The sequence below is a fragment of the Corapipo altera genome, unplaced genomic scaffold (assembly GCF_003945725.1).
Source record: "Corapipo altera isolate COAL_440 unplaced genomic scaffold, ASM394572v1 0, whole genome shotgun sequence".
Taxonomy (NCBI): Eukaryota; Metazoa; Chordata; class Aves; order Passeriformes; family Pipridae; genus Corapipo; species Corapipo altera.
Genome location: NW_020884872.1, coordinates 73,516,215 through 73,537,401, shown reverse-complemented (window position 1 = coordinate 73,537,401; position 21,187 = coordinate 73,516,215). Strand labels below are relative to the sequence as shown.

Genomic DNA, 21,187 nt, shown 5'->3' with positions numbered 1-21,187 from the left:
AATGGTTGGGGTTGGAAGGGACCTCTGGAGATAATCCAGTCCCACACTCCCTGCTACAGCAGGTTGCACAGGATTGCATCCAGGCAGGTTTTGAATACCTCCAGAGAAGAAGATTCCACAGCCTCTCCGGGCAGCCTGTTCAAGTGCTTTCACTTGTCATTTCCCTCCCCTACCCCCAGCACTCAAACTACTCTTTAGGCCTTCCTGAAACCTAAAAGGTTGTCAAAAGTGAAGCATGACAAACTCAAACTTGCTTTTGTTTTGCTGCTCTGATTATATCTACCTCAGAGCAATGCTCCTCGTATAAAAAAAAAAAATACAAGTACAAACAATATTATGTGTATTAGGGTAATATTGTAGGCAAGAAAAACAAAACCAACTAGTAGAACTTCATTTCCAGATACCAGAAAGTCTCATGCCTGTATCATGTTATAATAGCTTGAGCAGATCAGAAGATTTTAAGATTTCAATTGTCATATTGAAGATAATTTCTTTCTCATAGTATTAATTGAATCCTTTTAATATTAGTTAACGAAATAGCTATGAAATATAGCAGAAAACGTTAATAGGCAAGAAGAATGATGCAAGTGGCTTACAGTGAGAAGCCCAGCACTGCTAGGTACAACTCCACGGTTCCCTGAGGGAAGAAAAGACAGCAGAGTGCTGAATTGTTCTCAAGTTTAGGGGAAAGACTTCTATAAGCCCTTCCGTGAATTCTGTTAGTTGCAGGTAGGGGGAATACAGCAAGGTCCAGGACAGTAGTGCTGCTTGTTCCGTTTCACATTAAAGAGTCTTTCAGAATATCTGACTTGCTTCAGGGCAAGAAAGTAGCCATGAAGTGCTGTAGGGGGGAGAATTAAGACTGTGAAACACTTCCTGCTTAGTGCTGGTAAAACTGTCTGGCTGAAAGACTCTTGCTCTGCAGCAGAATATTTTGTACCTTTCCAAGGCCATGAAATTCAGGACTAGAATCCATACCACCATGTGGTTTTAAAGATGCTGGAAGCAGGTTTGGCCTTCACTCTCTGAAGGAATTGGGTAGAACAAAGAAGTGTTTCAGAGCAGCCACCAAGCATTTGAGACACATTTATTTAGTACTCAAAACTTAATCAAGCTCACAGACTGACACATAATACACAGGTATTTTTAAACAGAAACTAGCATTTAAAATGACAGTGTGCTCAGGTCAGAACTAGCAGAAAATCACCTCCAGTTAATTTGATGTACGCTTATCCTGGAGAATGACCACAATAGCAGGAAAAAGGCACCTTTACTTGGTAAGTTTTAACAAGGGCAGTCTGTCTAAGCAAGTGGAGAAATACCTCTGGGCATCTCCAGATGTTAGCATATTTCACTGAGGATTTCAAAAAAAATGCAGACTGAGTTCTGAAAAGCATACACTTATCCTCATCTCCTGGGACAGTCTCTCCTCTCACGTGTTGCATGTTTGCCCTCATATAAATGACAACATTTCAGTCATCAAGAGGAAGACAACTGGTCAGAGCAGTCCTGGAGTCATTCAGAAGAACAGCCGATGCCGGAAAGAGCAACCTGGCTCCAAACAAGGATATGTACTGGGGTTTCTTGTGGACAACAGTAAAAGTGCTGGTAGAAAAAAAATCCTAATTACTATGATTACTAGATAGCAAAAGACGGCCAAACAGCTCTGAGAACTTAAGCCTGGTCTGCTATTAGAGGAGCACATGTGCCCTTTTAGAAGTGACACCACCACTCAGAGAATACACATGGTAGCAGCGCAGGAGAATAAGCAATCACCAAATGCCTGCCAGCAAATTCTTCCAGCAGCTGAAGATATATATAACCAGTATCAATTGCACAATACCTTTTCAAATAATTCACGTTCGAGCCAGAGTCACCCTCTAGAGCTACAGAGTAACCAGATGCATAGCACCTGATACTGTGCCAATGTATATTAAGGAAGAAGCCAGGTGGGAAATGCCCTTCTGACAGGGAGGTAGCAGTGAGCCAGGTGCAGGAATGTGTCATGTAGGTCTCAGTGCTGCAGAAGTGACCAAAAGCACAGAAGTGCTTTAAACAGTAAAGCATGAGCTACTCTTCCAACAAAAAAAGACTTAGGTCTGTTGAAGATACCCAGTACTGTTGTACTAGACTTCAAACTCAGCCCTGAAAAGATGTACAGTGTCACAAGAAGAGCCAGAGATACCCACTTTTTGGGGCAATACACTGGACTTCCCCTTTATGACAACCCAACTGCTCTATCTACAGCCTACTGCAATGCAAGCCTACACAATAAACAACTGAAGTACTACCTCGTTCTCCATTCCTCTTTGAAGCATAATATATTTAAAAACCCTCAAAACATTTTGCCAATAATGTCAGTAGGAAATTAAGCACAAGTTGTTATTTCAAACAAGTTTATCCACATAGTGGATAAAGAATTTTTCTTCATTTAAAAAAGCTTTTTTGGGCTCTTTCTTCCCACCAGTATTTCCTTTTGCTTTTTGAACTTGTTATGATTCAGTGATAAGATCCACAAACATGAAACAGTCTCAATGCAGTCTTCAGCTTGATTTCAGATGTTTGGCTTGAAAACTCCATGATATCCTCTGCAAATATATCCAGATGAGTTCATGAGCTTATTTCAATCATATTTTGAATTAGCAGAAGACACAAATATTGAAAACTTGTCTTTTTTATCTTGATAACAAAAAAAAGAGAGTCAGCTAAAGTGAGAGCTTTGCTCTATTTGACTAATCAAATGGATTCCAACTCCCAAGTATAGCAAGATACCAAATTGTATCAGTTTCACTCTGCTTTGTTGTGATTATTATTTGACTCCATACATGTTCCTTTTACCTCTTACCTAAATAATCCGTACAGGCTCCAAGTTTAACAGATAATCAACAAGCATAATATATATTACATTCAATCAGGAATATCTACACTTGATAAAGTTGTCATAAAAACTTCTTTTTATTCAAATTGGTGTTGTTCTTTATAAAGCTATTGTTCCATTGTTCAAAGATTAGTCATACTTGTTGTAGCCTTGCATTTCAAAAATTTTTGTCTTTGCCAAAACTGTGAAATCAGTTCTCACTTGTGTGCTTTTCTCCAATTTTCTTAGTTTTATTGCCTAAATTTATTCAGAAGAAAGCATTTGCTGGTGCTTTGATAGCCACCAAGTAAAATATAAATACAGATAAACCAGTAAAACGCTACCTTCCTTTTTTTTTTTTTTTAAGTTGTGAAGATTCAAACACACAATCAACTATAATATTTGTTCTTTACAAACAGGCAGTCAGATACCATCCCAAAATCCAGTTATTTAGTCACAGAAGCAAGAGCTATTCTGGTAGCTGAAGAGCAAGCAGCTGCATTGATTTCTAAATGCATTAAAGCATCTTTGTAGCTCCTACAAATTAAACTATGCAACCAAATCTGTAAAATGCAATCATACCTGTTCTCTTTGTTGCTGTAATCAGTGGAATCATTCTCACATTTCGTAGTATTTCCTGCCTTGATCTCCATTTCCTTGGCTTTAGAAGAGCCTACCTTATGATTGTATTTGGACAGAATCTACAGGAAACATTAAATGGGATTAAAAAGAATTATCTAAGAACTCAAAACAGATGGATTACATACAGAACAAAGCACTTTTAGTTTTACTATTTTGATATTAAAATTATTTAGGAAAAAAGTTTATTAGCTGACCTGTAGAACATCATCTGGTATCCTTGTTATTTCTGGAGGTGGAGGAGTATCGAGTAACTGGTCATAGTGTTTTATTGTGGGAGGAGAAGGGTCTCCCAGATGTTTAAGATACGCATCAGGGCTCACAGCAAAAGGAACGCTATCTTTGTACTGTTTCTCTTTTGCATCACTCTTTGTCACTGACTCAATCTTTCCCTCTGGCTTTACCTGCTGCTGCAAAAGAGGTATTAAATGTCTTCAGTTAATTTACTTATGTTAGCTGAAGTATTTAGTAAATATTCTTAAAAAATTACCATCACAAAGAACTTCTACAGTTACAGAAGAAAAAACAGTTTTGGAAAAGAATCCCAAATGAACCTTTTAAAAACTGCTTATGGCAAAGTGTGTGAAAATGGACATAGTTTCTATTTACTACCTTAGCTTCTTTTTTTAGCCAGCCTGTTTGAAAATTTGGACACTGTGGTGTTCCTGTATGACTGGGAAGAGGCAGTTCCATTGTCTCTGGTGACCTTGGTAATACTGTTCTGTTTGTTTTGGAAGAGACCTTCACATCAGGAGTACAGAACACAACTACCATAGGAGAAGCCATCCAGTCAGCTGCTGATACTAAGAGTGAGTAAAATATAAATAAAAATACATACATAAACACACACACATATATAAATATTACCAGTTCCAGCTTAATTTCTAAGTCTAAGCTTTTTACAGATTTGCATCTTCTAAAATGCCTGTATCATTTTAGCTGATATTTTTTTGTTTGATCCATCCAAATTACAGTACTCCTTAAAAGCAGCAAATGCCAAAAAAAAGGTAATCATTCTAGTCCCATTACTGAATGTAACTGAAGAAGCTCAGCTTAAATCGGCATCGCATTACCTTCTCATGTATCCAATTGCCACTGTTTGTCCCAAGATTCTCACAGATTTTTAAAAGAACATATTTCTCCTCTCAAAGAAGTTCGCTCTTTGTCATTACTGTTGAAAGACCTAAATTACTATCTCACTAGCCTCTCTCAAAGTGGTTTCTTTCCTGTCTTTAAAGAGATCTTACAGGTATTCTCAGAAAAAAAAAAGGCTAAGTTGGGAAAACAGTATTTTTATTTCAAATAAGGATAAGCTGCAGTTACAAAATGATTAATTCCTCTGTATAATTCCAGCTGGATATGAGAAGAATGAGGAAAGATTTATACTGAAGTGAGAAACTTTCCCACAGAAGCCATCAACATTTCATTTTTTAGACATTAGTACTCCTACAATGACTAGGCCTGAATTAACTATATTTAATCTGAAACACAATTGAAGTTTACCATGTGTCTATAATGCATTTACACATGCATCCTCTAAAAAAGTGCATATGTATATTTATTTCATGTATTTTTAACTTACCATTTTCAGCTCTCACATTTGATTTTGGCACAGAAGTAACCGTGATTTCCCTGGCTGTCATTTCTGGCACATCCCCTCCATTATCATCTATTTTAACCAACCTGAAAACGAAACCCCTCAATTAGCTCTCAAATATTATGAAGAAGTCACAACTGAAGGAATACTGTCAGCCTGATCACGTTTCTAGTATTCATTCATCAACATGAAAGTCAAAAATTAATTTTCTCAAAGATTGTTTTTTCATCTATGATTCTACTGCAGCAATTTGTAGTATGCAAATGTTCAGTCCAGCCACAAATTATCAAATACTCTGAGATTTCAGTCTGAGGCATTAGGAAGAAACCAAACCCAAATCAACCAAACAAAAAGATGTCCAGGGTAGGACAGATGTCCCAGATGACCAATTCTGTGTTAGGTGTACAGCCTGTTACCTACAAAATTCTAAGCAACAAGAGGAAATCGTTGCTGCTTTAAAACTAATAAGAGTATTGTGAACATTAAAAGATTTTTAAATGAATTTTTAAGTTTGAATAAGATTACTTATCTTAATCAAATACTACAGAGCTTTAGAGTAATTATAATATTTACATAACTATTTAAAAGAAGAAATGCCAAAATTATTTTAAAAGAAAATGTAGCAACTTCAGAGTGAAAAGTCATTTAATATCAATTCTACAATATTGGAAACTGAAATTTTTAAAATTACTTTTTCATATCCAAGATATTCTAGCAGAAGAATGACATATGCAGTTAAGAGGCATATAACCAGGCAAAAAGTGGAAGCTTACCTAAACTATATGCAAAAGTGTGTCTATAAGAAAATGATTTTAAGTGTTTAAAAAGTTAGCTATGGGAACCAAATTTAGAGCTTCTCTACAAAATGCCTAAGCTTAAAAAAAACCCAACAAACCATTTTGTATATTTTACTTAGATGAATATGTCTCAAACTTTGGGTTAAAAAAAAAAGTAACTTTTGAAGTCAGTTTTGCCTGGAAGTATTATAGATACCTGAAACCATCTCATTTTTAGTTTCTACAATAAGAATGATAAGTAGAATTTTTAAAGTGGTTTTCATGAATACAATTCTTGTTTTTTGAGCGATTTCTCTAAATATCAAATATTTAGCTACTGTCAGCTTTTAAAATTGAACATGTTGCTAATACTAATTATAAAAGCATGACCTATTGACTACTTTTACCTTACCTCGAAAGTATAGAAAAATAGTTATACTGCTAAGATGTTTTCTACCTCACTGCTGCAATTTTTTTCTTCATAATTAGAACACTGAAAATCCGGAGATGTCTTTTCAAGAGAAGACTGGAGCAAAACCAGCAAACTGTTTGAAGGTGGGGCTTATGTAAGAGACAACACAGTGCTTCTACAGTGAGGCATTTTACTGAGTGCTTTGCAAGTTGTTTACTGTGTTTATATTCCTAAAGCTTCTGAAACCTTTCAATTGGCTGTGCAGACAACACATCCCCAGAGCTGAACCCACGGTTAAGGAAAGCAAAAGATCCCAAACAAACATACTGCGTGTTTTCCCTTTGTAAATACATTGTGTATGGAAGATTCTTATCGTGGTGCAGTCAAGGGAAGGAGCATATCAGATGCATTTCATGGCAGCATTTGGCACTGTTTGCATTGCAGGGAATGTGAAAAGACATGTAGAGAGTTGAATAAAGACATAGGACCAACCAGCTGGTCGATATCACCCTATCACCTGCTTGAAGACAAAGAGGAGGGCAACAGCAGAAAGAAATTAGTACACCTAATTCAGTAGAGGAACAATCTGAACTTCAGTAACGTACTTACTTTTTGATTGTCTGAGCAGTTTTATGAATAAGTGACGTCGTATAATCTTCATTCATACACATGGTATGTTCACTAATGCCAAAGTGTTCAAGTTTTGGTGTTGCAAACTCAAACCCATCCATCTTCAGCTTACATTTTGGTGTTCTGGGCAAAGTACGGGGGGTTTGTATTTTCAGTGGAGTCTCATTCTTTGACTGTTGTTGATATGCATTTGTTGTGTTCTGTGTTTTCACTGCACTCCAAGGCCTGGAGAAAGCATATTGTGAAAGCCCAAAATCAGAAAGCTGGGGGCTACGCAGTAGGGTTTTGGGCAACAGTGGCTTCTCAGTACAAGCAGGAAGATCATTTGCTTTTTCTTCATCAGATTTATTCTGGGCAGACACTGTTGATTCACCGTTAACTCCTTCCTCTTCTTCTTTTTAAGAAAAGAAGTGAAAAAAATTATGTTAGAATTTCTGTTCTAAGATTTATAAAATAAATTGGGACAATTCCCCAGTATTCAAAATTTTTCATTTATTATTGTAAAAAATAGATTCCTTCATTTGTTTTAAAGGACTGAACCTGATACTGCAACACATATCAAAACCTCGTATCAGGCTAAGCTATATTTATAATATAAGTCACACATTTACTGAATTTCACTCTGCTGATAAATATTATTTCTAAGAAAGATGAAATTGAAAGATTTTTACACAAGAGTATTTTTCATAGAATTCATCTTCCTGCATGGAGATGATAATGTTTTTGGGGAAAGAGCAAAGGGTGCACAGTACTAGAATGCTTCTTCTTCAGATAATCAGTATTGAAGAAAGGTTATGAAGCAGCAACTAAAAACTTGTGAAAGAAGATAGCTTTTTGGATAACAAGAGTCCACTGCAAAAATATGTAAATGTGTAACTTGTACATTTTTGGAGTTAGATAAACTGAAACACCCCAAAACATTAATGAATTTCTGCATGATATAATAAATGAAGGACAATGAAGCTGGGAAAGTGTTTGGAGAACAAGTCCTATGAGGAGAAGCTGAGGGAGCTGGGGTTGTTTAGCCTGGAGAAGAAGAGGCTCAGGGGGACCTTATCGCTCTCTGCAAGTACCTGAAAGGAGGTTGTAGCCAGCTGGGGGTTGGTCTCTTCTCCCAGGTAACAAGTGACAGGATGAGAAGACACAGTCTTAAGCTGTGCCAGGGGAGGTTTAGGTTGGACATTAGGAAGAACTTCTTCACAGAAAGGGTGATTAGACATTGGAATGGACTGCCCAGGGAGGTGGTGGAGTTACTGTCCCTGGAGGTGTTTAAGAAAAGACTGGATATGGCACTTAGTGCCATGGTAGAGTTGACATGATGGTATTTGGTCATAAGTTGGACTCGATGATTTCAGGTCTTTTTCAGCCTAACTGATTCTGTGAAGTGGGTAAGGGGAGGGAGGCTATTTAAAGTAATATACCTTTCTATGTGCATTGATATCGTGTATTCAGATGCACTTAGCTTAAAAATACATCTTAAAAAATAAATTAACCTTGTAGCTCTGTCTGGAGCTATTTAAAGGTAGAGAGAGTAGAGGAACAAAGGTACTATAACAATCGGAGCCTTCTGCCCTATCTTTGTAAAACAGCTGTAGTAGCTTAACTCGTACAACAATATGGTCCATGGCCACAATTTTGTTTTGTAATGGTGGGATAATGCTGAGAGAAGGTGAAGGTGTGCCCTGCCAAAGGCTTTTTGAAAGCTGACTGGGCCCTTGATACTCAAAGAGGTATGTGTCATACTGACAGCTGTAGTATTTTAAACTCATTTGGCACACCTGGATTTTTCAGACAGGTGTGTGTGCATTTTCTTACTGGATTAAGGATCTCCCTCCCCTCCAATGATCAAGCCACTCCTGCTTGTCACATGTCACCTAATCCCTGTACATAATTCTACTGTCTCATTTGTGCTGAAGAGTACATTGTTTTAAGATTTTCTCTGTGGTGATTTAAATTAATAGAACCCTCACTTATGATTGTGAACCAACTGAGGTGCATCTACAATACTTTCTCAAGTGTGAGAAGCTGAAGCAGCGTAATTCTCTGCGTTATGAAACCAGTCTTGCTAGCATGTTTTCTGAATATAATTATTACTGAAAAAATAAAACAACCAACACATACTACCATAAAACCATGCCAGGAGATCTAACTCCAAGTGTATGTGTTTTGAATTATTCTCATGGCACCAATCACAACAAAATCTTTTACCCTCTGAATATTATTATAAAGCAAATAATATAGATGTACTTGATCTCTTAATTAATAGAAATATACACATAGCTAAAGAGAAACGTTTTATAAAATTATATTTTTCTTCACATTCTGTATTGCCAAGAAATATTACCTATAGAGTCTTTGACAGGTGGTTTGTAGCCATACTTCTGGAACAGCTCTCTTATTTTTCCAAGATCTGCTGCATTTCTTTGCACCAATATTTCATGTGCCTTCATAAACTCATGAACTGCTTGGTTTTCAGAGCAACTCTTACCAAAACTGGCATTAACGTGTTCCTTTGGGGGCAGAGAGGGGAAACGAAAAAAGAGAAATACTGGTTTTCAAATCACCACATGGTAGTTGTTTAGACATGGAGCGTTTTGGGAGTAAATATTCAACTGCAATTCAGACGAAGCAGCTAATTTAGGTCTTATCTATACCTGAAAACTATCAGTATATATACACACCTACAGAATATCAGGAATATATAGGCCATGAGTATATAAAAACTTAGAAAAGTTAAATTATGATGACGGTTCACAGCATGACAGTTCACTTTGCAAACAAAAATATGTTTTTACTCCACAAAAATATGAGATGACAGCAATTAGTCTGGACTTCTACTCCACATGTACAAAGAATTAGTGTAGAGTAAAAGGTGAACCTCGAGCTTATATCCTAGCTTAACCCTCAATTATTTCTACACTTTCTCATTTCTATAACCCATTTTTCCTACTTCTGTTTAAGAAACAGAGAACATTCTTGACAAGTTTAACTGAATGGCTGAAGGTACTGACACTTCTGTGAAGACTGACTTTATTCTAAGGGCCAGTCATTGAACAGAAGCAAGCTTACCTCTTCTACTGGGACCTTCTACTCCTGAATCCTTTTCATACTTACACCTTGGCACAGCTACGACTTCCCTGTTACCTTTGTCCCCTGACAACCTGAGTGACAATAGTGGCTGCAAAACTAATCAACACTGTTAAACTACTTTGGGTCACCCACAGGTTTTTGGGCATTACCCCGATATCCACAGCCATTATGAGGAATTGGAGGTGAGTGAAAACAAGGGTCATAACTGCTGAATAACAAAGTAGAATTGTGGCTTATTGATCAAAACAGAACTATACATTTATGGAAAACACCCCCCCCCCACACACACACACTTCCACAATTTTTCAAGAAGGAAATGAGTTAAGGCGTTACCTTCAGAGTTTCGATTTCACAATGAAGGTCATGCAAGACCCTTGCTGAAGATTCATCTTCAGAGTCTTTGATATGCATGTTCACATAAAAAGGTTTGGAAAATAAAAAGAGTGCATTAGTGTTTTAGCATGCAAGTACATTCTACATCAGAATGCAATCTCCTGTATTAGTGGATGAGAGACTGGACATGACCCATCCATGTGCACTTGCAGCCCCGAAAGGCAACTTGTCCTGGGCTGCACCAAAAGCAGTGTGGCCAGCAGAGCGAGGGAGGGGATTCTGCCCCTCTCCTCTGGTGACACTCCACCTCAAGCATTGCATCCAGCTCTGGGGTCCTCAGCACAGGAGAGACATCAACCTGTTGGAGCAAGTCCAGAGGAGGCCACCAAGATGACTGGAAGGATGGAGCACCTCTCCTAGGAGGAAAGGCCTAGAGAATTGGGATTGTTCAGCCTGGAGAAGAGAAGGTTTAGGGGTGACCTAATGGTGGCCTTCCAGTACCTGAAGGGAGCCTACAAGAAAGATGGAGAGAGACTATTTACAAGAGCATGTAGTGACAGGACAAGGGGGAACAGATTCAAACTAAGAGGGAGCAGGTTTAGATTACACATTATAGGAGGAACTTCCTGTATCAATCCATGAAAAGAAGCGCAAGAACACAATTCCCATTTTGTCGTGTTCACCCTGTTTTTTTCTGCAATAAAAACCTCACCTGTGCTGGTTTTGGCTGGGGTAGACTTAATTTTCTTTGCAGTGGCTGGTATGGGGCTGTTTTGGATTTGTGCTGAACACAGAGCTGACAATATAGAGATGATTTTGCTATGGCTGAGCAAGGCTTGCACAGAGCCAAAGCCTTTTCTGCTTTTCCTACTGCCGTGCTGGTGAGGAGGCTGGGGGTGCGTGGGAAGCTGGGAGGTGAAACTGCCGGGTCAGGTGACCCCAGTTGACCAAAGGGATATTCCAGACGGTGTGACATCATGTTCAGTATATAAAGCTGGGGGAAGAGGAGGACGGGGGGGACGTTTGCAGAGATGGTGTTTGTCTTCCCAAGCCAGCGTTATGCACGATGGGCCCTGCTCTCCTGGGGATGGCTTAACAGCTGCCTGACCATGGGGAGCAGTGAATTAATTACTTGCTTTGTTCTGTTTGTGTGCGCGGCTTTTTTTTTCCCTATTAAACTATCTTTATCTCAACCCACGAGTTTTCTGGCTTTTACCCTTCCGATTTTCTCCCCGATCCCGCTGGTGGGGAAGGGAACAAGCGGCTGTGCGGTCTTTGGTTGCTGGCTGGGGCTAAACCACCACAGCAGCCGCGAAGGAGCTCAGAAACATATCAACGTGGGCAGGAGCCCAAACGATTCCTTCCCGAGCTATTCCCAGGCTCATCCCCGCACCCACCAGAGGAGCACAGGGGCACAATGGCAGGCGGGAACGCAAGTCGAGGAAGGAATCCGGAGGAACTCCTGCAGGGCCACCGGTCCCAGGCGGTACCGCCCGTCACCACGGGCTGCGCTTACCCGCGTCCTCACTGCGCACGGCCTCCTTCAGCTGCTTAACTTCCTTCTCCAGCGTGACGGCCAGGCCCCGCAGCTTGCTGAAGAAGGCCCTGGACACGTCCATGGCGGGGGAGCTCCGCAGGTCCCGGGCCGGGCCGTCCCTGAGGGAGCCGGGCCAGGCCGCGCGCGCCGCGAAAAGGCTTCGAACTGCCGCCAGCGCGCGCCCCATTGGCGTGCCCGGGCCCCGCCCCCCGCGAGCGCCTCGCGAGAGCCGCGCCCCGCCCGCCGCCCGCCTGCCGCCATCTTGGTTCCCGCCGCGGGGCCGGAGCTGCCGGAGCCTCCAGGTGAGTGAGGGCGGGCTGGGAACAGGGCCCGGGGCAGCGCTGCCCCCGCGGAGCCCCGCGGTTTCGCTTCTCAATCGGGCCACGTCCGCACCGGGGGAACGGGGGAGGGTGGCTTCTCTCTGCGCCATTGCTGGATTGTGCCGTGTAAAGTGCTCGTCTGTCTTCCGCAGTCACAGCACCCAAGACTGACAGTTCAGGAAGCGTTTGGATAACGCTCTCAGGCACATGGTGTGATTCTTGGGGATGTCCTGAGCAGGGCGAAGAGCTGGTTTCAGTGATCGTTGTGGGTCCCTCCCAACTCAGAATATTCTGTGATACGAGTTCATGGAGTACAGTGTAATAAGAGACCTGGGAGGCGTGTTTAGGACTAAGACAGGTTAATGAAGAGCACGTCTGTAAAGTCTAAATGTAACTCGGCCTCTCTTGCCTCTGCTGCACCCCGTGTATCGTGTCAGTCTTGGTGCTTTCCATGTTCGCCAGTCGGTCTGATACAGACTGTTCTTTTTCTCTACTGACCAGATTTCCCCCAGTCAGAATACAAAACTAGGTGATTGAATACTATTAAGTTTATGGAGAGACTGTGGTTCAGAAGCTAATACTGAGGAAACGCCAGGTTTGGATCCAGAGGACAGACCTAGAAATAATTCGTTTTGACAGTGCAGTTAGCTATTCGAAAAGGGCATGAATGAAGGGAACCCTTTGTTCTGGAGTACCTCGGGGCTGGATTTCTCTTAAATAATCTGTGGGGGATATGCTTTAATTGCAGTGTAAGGGTAACTGAATAAATTCTTAAGATACATAAATATTTCAGGTTTCCTTTTTCTAATCTTAAATTTCCAGTATGTCTGGCGTTGTGCTGCCTGTTGTGTGTGTTGGTTGTATCAGGTTCTGAACTTGAACCTTCAAACCAGCTAAAAAGCAGTGGAGAGTGTTCAGAGCTTTTAATTTTTCTTGTCAAACTTTTACTTTTGTTCCTAAGGTAATGAGTATTTGATGTTTGTGTTTATGTTTTGAGGCGCAATGTTTTTAACAACGGTATTACTCCGAAAGAGAATTCCTGGACACCAGTGGATTGGGAAGTACAGGCGACCAAGACAGGTTACCCTTTCAATGATGCAAGCAATGGTCCGAAGACTGGAAATTGAAGCAGAGAATGAATATTGGCTGAGCCGGCCTTACCTGACCCGGGAGCAGGAGTACAAACACAACACGGAACACAGACGTGCCAAGTGGGAAGCTTTCAAACGCCTGAAACAAGCCAAGTTTCCTGAGCACAGATACATCAGTGATCATTTAAACCACTTGAATGTGACAAAAAAGTGGACGTGCTGAATAACACAGCATATTTATATTTGGCATATGTCATACACTGCCATGGGATCTGCCCGTGTACCTATTATGGTGGTTTTGTAATTCAGTGTAATTAGGGTGGATGAGAAGTAAGACTTTGCTACAGTGTACAGAATGCTTCATTAAAAGTAGTCCTGTGGAACACTGTATATTTTGTTATTATTGTCTTCTTAGAAAAGGACAGTTCTTTGTGTGACTCTCTACCATCTGCCTGTCCTCTGTTCTTCAGGGCTCAAAACAGCGAGTTACCAGGTGCAGTGGTAAAGATTTATATATAACCTAGGTTTATAGCATCACTAATTTCCTTCTGAAAGCCTAGAGAACACACCTGCTGTGTTGAAGGGGATTCTCTGCTGCCACTGGCCAGATAATTCTTGCTGGTAGCTCCCCCTTCTGAAAGGGATTCTTCTGTGTACAGCAGCACTTGAGACACAACTGATGGCAATTGCCATCAGGCATGCAAGGACCAGGGTGAACTAGAGTTACAGAGGTGGGGTAGGAGGCTGAAACTCATGGGATATTATAAAACGTTCCCTTTTTTAAAAGCTTTATGGAAAGAATTGTTTAATTTAAATGCCAGTGTCGGTGTCACGTCAGTGTCAACTTGGGTGTTGCTGCCTTTTTACACAGATTGTTTCTGATCAAAAAGGAACATGGCTGCTTTCTGTTTGAGTGACTGACTTCTAAGTCAGGCTTAGTGTCCTGAAGGAATATAATTAGCCACAAGTCGGGTTTTATATTTCCCCTCAAGACCCAGTGAGCTGGAAGATGTGTCAAGAAGTGTAATCTTAGGTTTGTTGCAGCTGGAGTGTAAAAACTAGAACAGTTACACAGTGTTTCCCAGGGAGGCAATTTTTTTCACTAATCTAATACATACATGCTACAGCTGAGCAATTTTCAGATTCTTTCACATACTTTTATTAAGTTGATGTTGCATTCAGCAATGAATTCAAGTGTCAAGTCCATTCATATCACTTTGGAAAAGAGGCTTAAAATGGTACTTTTTTATTTAAACATGAACTGTACTTCAGAGAAGTATGAACAGGTCTGAACACTGATGTACAAAATCTTGAATGCACTTCCATTGGTTATAAACGGCGTAAGAGAACTTCTATGGAAAAGTATACATACGGGGAAATTGCGAATACAATTAAAACATGAAGGAACTTCCAGGCAAAGCAATGTGATTTTGTATTTAATTCCTTTAGAAAAGCCCGTTTAAAAAGTTACTTCAAGTATTAAACTATAAATGGCAATGTTTTCTCTGTGCATAGGACTAGTCCTATCTGTAACATACAAAAAAATACAGTAAGTGCGTATTTATTACATGTCTCTTTTACACATCACCCCAAACTTTAAATACAACTCATTACAAGTTTAGGCAGCACAATTAAAAATAACCATGTGGAAGCAGAACAGCTGGGACGTCGTGATTAGTGCAAATGTTGATGACCCTTGCTGGCAAATACAAAAGCAATTGCAGAGATAACCCAGGGATGTTTCATTCATCTTAAGTGTTCAAAAGGGGGCAGACTTAACAGCAGGAATGCTGCCTCTTTCTGGGATAGTTTTATGATTGTAAATTGTCATTCAGAAAGATTTAGGTTTTCCACGACAAAGCTGATAACAACGGGCTCAGGGACAGGGGAAATCAGAGGATTACACTAAGCGTGTAGTGGTCAGCTAAGCAATGTAAACGTAAGGGACTCTGCATGTCACCATGAATGCTTTGGTAACAATTAAGTGCGATCCAAATACTTCATCCCTGACGCATCTGCTTGACTGCTCAGCATGAGCTCTCTGTTTCTTGGGGCAGGGGCTGGGAATTAAGATGGGGAAACCCCCCCAAACCAAAGAAAGCCATCCTGTAAACATTATCAGACTTCACTACCTAATGGAAACAAGATTCAAGTAATTGCTGCAGAAAACAAACAGCCAAACACCAGTTTTAATCAGCATTGAAACAAACTACAACTTCATAATGTTTTATGACAGTTACGTAATTAAGAAAAATGTGTATAAAAAGCTATATATACAAAATAAATTGATAGAAATGAGTGTAGTAAATATGTTCAGTATTAAATCACTTCATGTGCAGCTGCTCTCTTTGGTGCCATTTAGGGATAGAAGAGCCTCTAGCATTGCATACCTTGCTGTTTTTTAGGTACTGGGAAAGACACATCCTTGATGTGCTCTGCATTCAAGTAGCTGCTGTTTGCAGCCTCTCTAAATGCAGATCCAAATCCCCCTGCTAGATTCCATTTTAGAGGGTGTCCTCAGAGAACATAGATTATGGAGCTCAAAGCTGTCATTGTTTTGTATTATTTCTTTTATTTTTATATTTTTAATAAACCTGGTCAGTCAGTGCTCCAGATCCAGGCAGCTCTGGTCAATCCACATCAGAGTCAATACATCTCTTGGTAAATCTGCCAGACACAAACGCTGCTTGCAAACGCTGCTGTTTCCCTCTTGGGGCTCTGGTTAGCTACAACTGAACCATACTTCAGAGAGATCATGAAGGCCTTTGCGTGCATACCGAATGGTACTGAAATTAATCAAAACCTCCCAACCCAAAAGATGATTTATAATTAATACTGAAGAGCCACACAAAGGAAAAAAACAGTACCTGAAAACTGACCGGTTTATAAGAATAGCACACCAAAAGTAGCTTGGTACCTGCAAATTCCACACTCAAAGGGCAGCTTTAACAAAAACGTTACTGTAATCTCTATTCAAATCACTAAAAAGAGTAGTGCCCAAACTCCCTCTAAAAACCCATCCGAATATTTAAAATGGGGGTTTTTAATCAAAGCTTGTCACACATCTGAGTTATGTCACTGCAGTCTGAGAATAACACTGAAGGAAGTCAGTTATGACACATGCCAACTCCTTTCCCTGCCCTCCTCCCATAAATACGGCTTTGGTAGGTGCAGCAATGATTTTTATGTTGTACATGCTGTGAATAAATAAGAGTAAGAAAAAAAACAGTATTAGCTGTGTAGTTTTAAGTCATTTCTATTTATGGATTTCCCCTCATCTTCACAGGGACAGGTTTATTTCAAGACATTTCAGAATTCTGGAGGGGAAATCACACTAAAATCTTGCTCTACATTAGATTTTTGTCCTCACACTGAGGATTTAATGCCATTTTTTGGCTCTTTGAGTGTGTGGATTTTTTTAAAAGAGAAAAGCAGTAAGAAATACAAAAGCAGTTTCTAATTGCAGGTAATTTCAACTATCCTACAGTAACTACTATGTATGGCTTGCAATAGTAAATATTTTAATGGATCTAAAAGCTTAAGGGCTGCTGTTTTTAGTGACAATCTAGGTATTTTCAAGACTCCATGATACAGAGTAGGTTAAAGCACAAAACAGTATATGCCACATGGCCCAACACCCTGAACAGTTGTTTTCTAAGGATCCATCTCCCTTCCAATCTCCTGGACATGTAGAGTTGTCCTCACTGCATTCACTAGAAGTTTCCAGCTCTTCAGTGCACAGGCCAAAAGTACCTACTTGCTGTTGCTGCAGTGCCCTGGCTGCTTGCAACCCCACAGCCGAACAGCCATCCTGCTCCCTCATTCTGCCTGTCTGACACAGCACAAGCCAGGGAGCTGTCAGGACACAACTCTAAGACAGAAGATGTCATCCTGCTGCTTTGGACAGGATACCTCCTCCAAAGTCCACGCCTGCCAGGAAAACCTAACCTCCTCTCCCACTCACTGGCATGCCCTCGAGTTCAATACAATTACCTTAGAGAACTTAAATCCTTTGTATCAGCCTGGGGTTTCTTAGTCACCAGTTCCCCAAGGGGAAAAGAAAGGGGGGGGGCTCGGGGGTGGTGAATTTGAAAGAATCATTTTGAATTATTTTACTGTGTTTCATTTTGTCAAAGTGACTTTCAGTAATGCCTACTTTTACACCAACAGTAACTCCAGCCTCAGGAGTATCCTAAAGCCCACTGCTCTCCTCCTTTTCTCACCTCAAATATGAAAAAAATCTAGGACAAAATATTCCTGTGATCTGCATAAAGATGTCAGAAGCATCAGTTCTTCATGAAAAGCCACAAAAATGTCCCTCAGATATACAAAGAACTGGTTTCACAAGACCAGTGCTTGCTAGAGAACGCACACAGAATTAAGCTCACTCTGTTTACTTACAGTTTTTCCTGTAGATTCATGGTCCTGACTTAAGAAATCAACCAAGTTATACTGATATTAGCCTACAGTATATATACATTCATATGGGGGTATATCAAGCTCTTTGGGGAGTGGCTGGGGGAGCAGAGACCATATTGCTGAATCAGTGATACTTATGAGACATACATTTTGCTTATAGTCCTGCTAGATGATGTCTGTGCATGGATGTGTTATTTCACCTATAATGCACTGATGCAGTAAAAGCCAGATGATATCCCAGGCCCTCCGTTACAGTTCCACCAGTTTTTGGGGCTGCAAATTTTGGTATTCAGAATAAGCCATTTGAAATTGCAGTCTTCTCTCTGTTATCTATCCCATGAAATTTTGCTGATGCAGTATTGCTGAGAGCTTATATTCAGATGAGCACATCTCACTTGACATTTGAGAAGAAAAAAGGTAAACCTTTCAGTTTAATGTGTAGCAAATGTTTTTGTAAGTTCTGAAATAAGCAAATGCAAAATTTCTCGTACAAATTTGAAGAAACATTATGCAACTTTTATAAAACATGCAAGTTTGGACCATTACTTCTGTCTCAAGAACATCCAACAGTGACCAAATCGTGTTCATAGATTCTCAAAGAGTTCTTGTTCCAGAAGACGAATATTTAAGAAAAGTTTATTATTTCCAAAGACAAAAAAACCTTATTTTAAACCTCAGAGTATACTCCATACCTTAGTATTTCCATCATAAACATATTTAACGGAAGTAGCAATCAGTCTGGGAGACAAAACAAACAGGTTCCTTTGGACTAGATCAACAACTCGATTACTACCTGCAGTCTGTATCAAAAGGGCTCATGTATATTTGTAATCAGCATCAGCTGAACATCAGAAAAGTTAAAGACAGAAAAACAGTATTTGTCACTTTTTCCAGGTGCAAAATTCCAATACCACTCAAAGATGAGTTAGCAGTTTTCTCTACAGAGAAGTGAGGAAATAAAAACCCTTATGTTGTTTGCTGTAGGTCTTGAGCTATGGATGGACTTGATTCCATACAGAGGAAATACATTTTGCCTTTTGTGAACATGTATATCACTGCACAAAGCACTCAGTCTTCAGCAATTCCAGCATCACTTAAACTGGACTTGAAAGTGGGACACTACAGTATGCAATTTTTCAGTGTGCTAACACAGACATATGATTCAAGACTGATTTTCTTCTAAGTACCTGATATTTGTTTAAATGGTACTTTAGAACCAATAAAACCTTGTGCCTTTATTAAAAAGATAAAACAAAAGTATAAAACAGTATTTATAAACCATCAAGAGACCCATGGAAAAAGCAGCACTCTTCTGGTTCCATTTTCTAACATCACACAACTGCAATAAGGTTTTTCTCAGGGGTACTTTACCATTTTGTTGCTGCCTCACAGGAAACACTGCAAACAGTAACACCAAATGTAACAATTAATTCCTTTTTGGATTGGCTTCTCTTTGTATGCTGACAGACAGACCTTCGAAAGTAATAATCGATGTTTTTTTCAACTAAACCCCAAGTTTTCTTCTTTGAGCTCTGTTCTTGACATGGTTAAATAAATCAAGTTAAAATGATGAGGAGGCTCAATGCTATAGCAAAAAAGCAACACCCAAGTTAAAAGGCTTTTACACTGTTGGCATTGCCTTACTCCAAAGCACAGCTAGTAGAAGGAACTCTCAGTCCTGAAAGACTTGGAGAGCTATGATCATGGGGTAGACTGGTTAACAGGAGGAGGGAAGAAGACATCATCCAGTCCCTTCCCCATCACCTCGCATCTGAACGATGTATACTCGCACTTCAGATTCACCAGCTAATGCTTTATGCTAATTCTTCTTCTCTTGTTTTGTTTTGGTTTTTTTTCCTTCCTTCTCCTTTTATGTTTCCTTCTGTACTCTGGAGACCTGCTATGGAAGTGACTTCTGCAGTGCCTAAGGTATGAAGTTTGCCCATGAGGAGGTAGGAGTCTCTGCAATCTACCCCCACCACTGCAGCATAATAAAAATGCATAGTTCCCACTCTGGACCTTGTGCATCCACGCAGGGCACTTCAGGATCTGGCCCTTTGGTAGCAGTATATAATTCAGTGTTGCATAAATGCACATTTAGAATCTTAAGGCATCTGTCTTAACTTCCCTGCTCTGCAATAGTGCTTACAAGAATCCATTGTACTGTGCAGAAACTTGAATTTCTTGTCTCTTCCTAAAATGTTCATGTTCCATTTTTTCCAGCTCAACTTCTTTGAAACAAAATTAAGTAATATTCAAGTTCAAAATGTGTTGCAGAAACCTAGTGAAACAAAAAAGGTAATAAATAGAATTATTCCAATAGTTTTGAAAAAAACTAGATCATAGTGTATTACATGAATGTAGCTGGGTAACGTGATTTACAGACTTCTGTTTGAGAACAGCAGTGAAGGTAATCAGCATTCTGAGAGGTGTGGGTTTGTTTTGTTTCTGTTTTAAACCTCTTATGTTTTAGAAGATTATCTGTGCTAAGAACATCAATCCATCACCACTGACCTGTGGCTAAAGTCCCTCAGAACCCCGATCAACAATTTAATTTTTGAATTAAATTGATAGATATGAGGACACAAATGGTATTTGCCTAGGCAAGACTGGGAAATTGGCCTTCTGCAAATCAAGCTCTTTTCACTAGAACAGTCTGGGCATTTTACTTGTCAGCCATGACTTTGCTTCTGCTGCATGTTATAGGCCTAAAATTGAAAAATACAACTCTTAGTTTGTTACAGGGTATACAAAAGTGCACTGAACAGATGTTGGATCTCGCAGCTACTGCACAGTTGCTTACAACAGTAGGGACTGGAACCACCTCAGCCTACAGAAACTGCGATCAAATCCAACTGAATTCTGAACATTGTGCTACTGAGTTAGTTTGAGGTAAGATATACCCAAAATGCTTTGCAGTGGGCGTAGTTATGCACTATTTATTTCTACAACTTTTAAAACTACTGCAGTTTAGGCAAGTGTGACACAACGTACAAATTCTTCCTTCATTAAATCTGGAGTGACTTTAGGAAGAGAGGGAGGATAGAAAGGAAATTCATCTCAAACTATTACCAGTTAATTGTCTAGCTTAAGCCAGTCATTTATGCTCCCTCTCTAGGTCAGTGGAAAGAAAGATTAAGACTTTTCTATAATACCCTATATCAAAGGCTACTGGGATGAGCTGCTCTCAGAAGACATCCATTCCTTTCTACGAAGAACAGAAAAGCCTTAGTAACCTATTTAGATCAGATTAAGTTTTATATAGCTAGAGGCTGAAAGGAATCCCTTGCTTGGGACATTGTTTTGCAGATTTATATAGTATTAGAAAAAGGTGCAAAGCGGAAACTTACCACTAGTGAGTTCTCATGGTTGAACAGATTTTCAGAAGTACCACTAACTGGAGTCTGATTTTGGTTTTGTATGAGTTTACACTGAGCAGGCTGACCAATATTTGTGCAAATATCACACCATCACCCACAAAGACTT

General features: G+C 39.9%; 3 protein-coding genes across 6 annotated transcripts in view; 1 reads left to right on the top strand and 2 right to left on the bottom strand.

The window, feature by feature from the left end:
• Positions 1-1,071: 1,071 nt before the first annotated feature.
• SKA3 (spindle and kinetochore associated complex subunit 3) lies at positions 1,072-12,060 on the bottom strand. Of its 3 annotated transcripts, none has more exons than XM_027652499.1 (9): positions 11,851-12,060; positions 10,335-10,399; positions 9,256-9,421; positions 6,891-7,305; positions 5,079-5,179; positions 4,109-4,299; positions 3,694-3,903; positions 3,440-3,558; positions 1,072-2,588 (listed from the first exon to the last, which is right to left on the bottom strand). In XM_027652499.1, the coding sequence occupies exons 1-9, from the start codon at positions 12,056-12,058 to the stop codon at positions 2,555-2,557; spliced, it is 1,509 nt and encodes a 502-aa protein (XP_027508300.1). In that variant the 5' UTR covers positions 12,059-12,060; the 3' UTR covers positions 1,072-2,554. The 3 variants fall into 3 exon arrangements, with proteins under 3 accessions (XP_027508300.1, XP_027508286.1, XP_027508294.1); XM_027652485.1 differs by having other exon boundaries at positions 3,694-3,906; positions 11,851-12,045; XM_027652493.1 differs by having other exon boundaries at positions 3,694-3,906; positions 6,891-7,302; positions 11,851-12,045.
• A 45-nt stretch (positions 12,061-12,105) lies between these two features.
• Positions 12,106-13,672, top strand: MRPL57 (mitochondrial ribosomal protein L57). The gene is made up of 2 exons (XM_027652557.1): positions 12,106-12,173; positions 13,189-13,672. The coding sequence occupies exon 2, from the start codon at positions 13,194-13,196 to the stop codon at positions 13,503-13,505; it is 312 nt and encodes a 103-aa protein (XP_027508358.1). The 5' UTR covers positions 12,106-12,173; positions 13,189-13,193; the 3' UTR covers positions 13,506-13,672.
• A 756-nt stretch (positions 13,673-14,428) lies between these two features.
• Positions 14,429-21,187, bottom strand: part of ZDHHC20 (zinc finger DHHC-type containing 20) — a 47,161-nt gene continuing 40,402 nt past the window's right edge. For both annotated transcript variants that reach the window (XM_027652532.1, XM_027652537.1), the window contains one exon: positions 14,429-19,982. Coding sequence is in view for 1 of the 2 variants with exons in the window: in XM_027652537.1 (XP_027508338.1) it covers positions 19,963-19,982 (20 nt within the window). In the remaining variant the exon portion in view is untranslated. The remainder of the gene's footprint in view (positions 19,983-21,187) is intronic.

What these genes read in the sequence shown, in the direction of transcription:
- SKA3 (XM_027652499.1), bottom strand. Translation starts at nt 12,058, where the DNA reads ATGGGGCGCGCGCTGGCGGCAGTTCGAAGCCTTTTCGCGGCGCGCGCG. An exon ending in ACTGCTCAGACAATCAAAAA is followed by an intron (nt 5,180 to 6,890) that starts GTAAGTACGTTA and finishes TTTCGTTTTCAG; the next exon opens with GTTGGTTAAAATAGATGATA. An exon ending in GGCTAAAAAAAGAAGCTAAG is followed by an intron (nt 3,904 to 4,108) that starts GTAGTAAATAGA and finishes CTTTTGCAGCAG; the next exon opens with CAGGTAAAGCCAGAGGGAAA.
- MRPL57 (XM_027652557.1), top strand. Translation starts at nt 13,194, where the DNA reads ATGTTTTTAACAACGGTATTACTCCGAAAGAGAATTCCTGGACACCAG.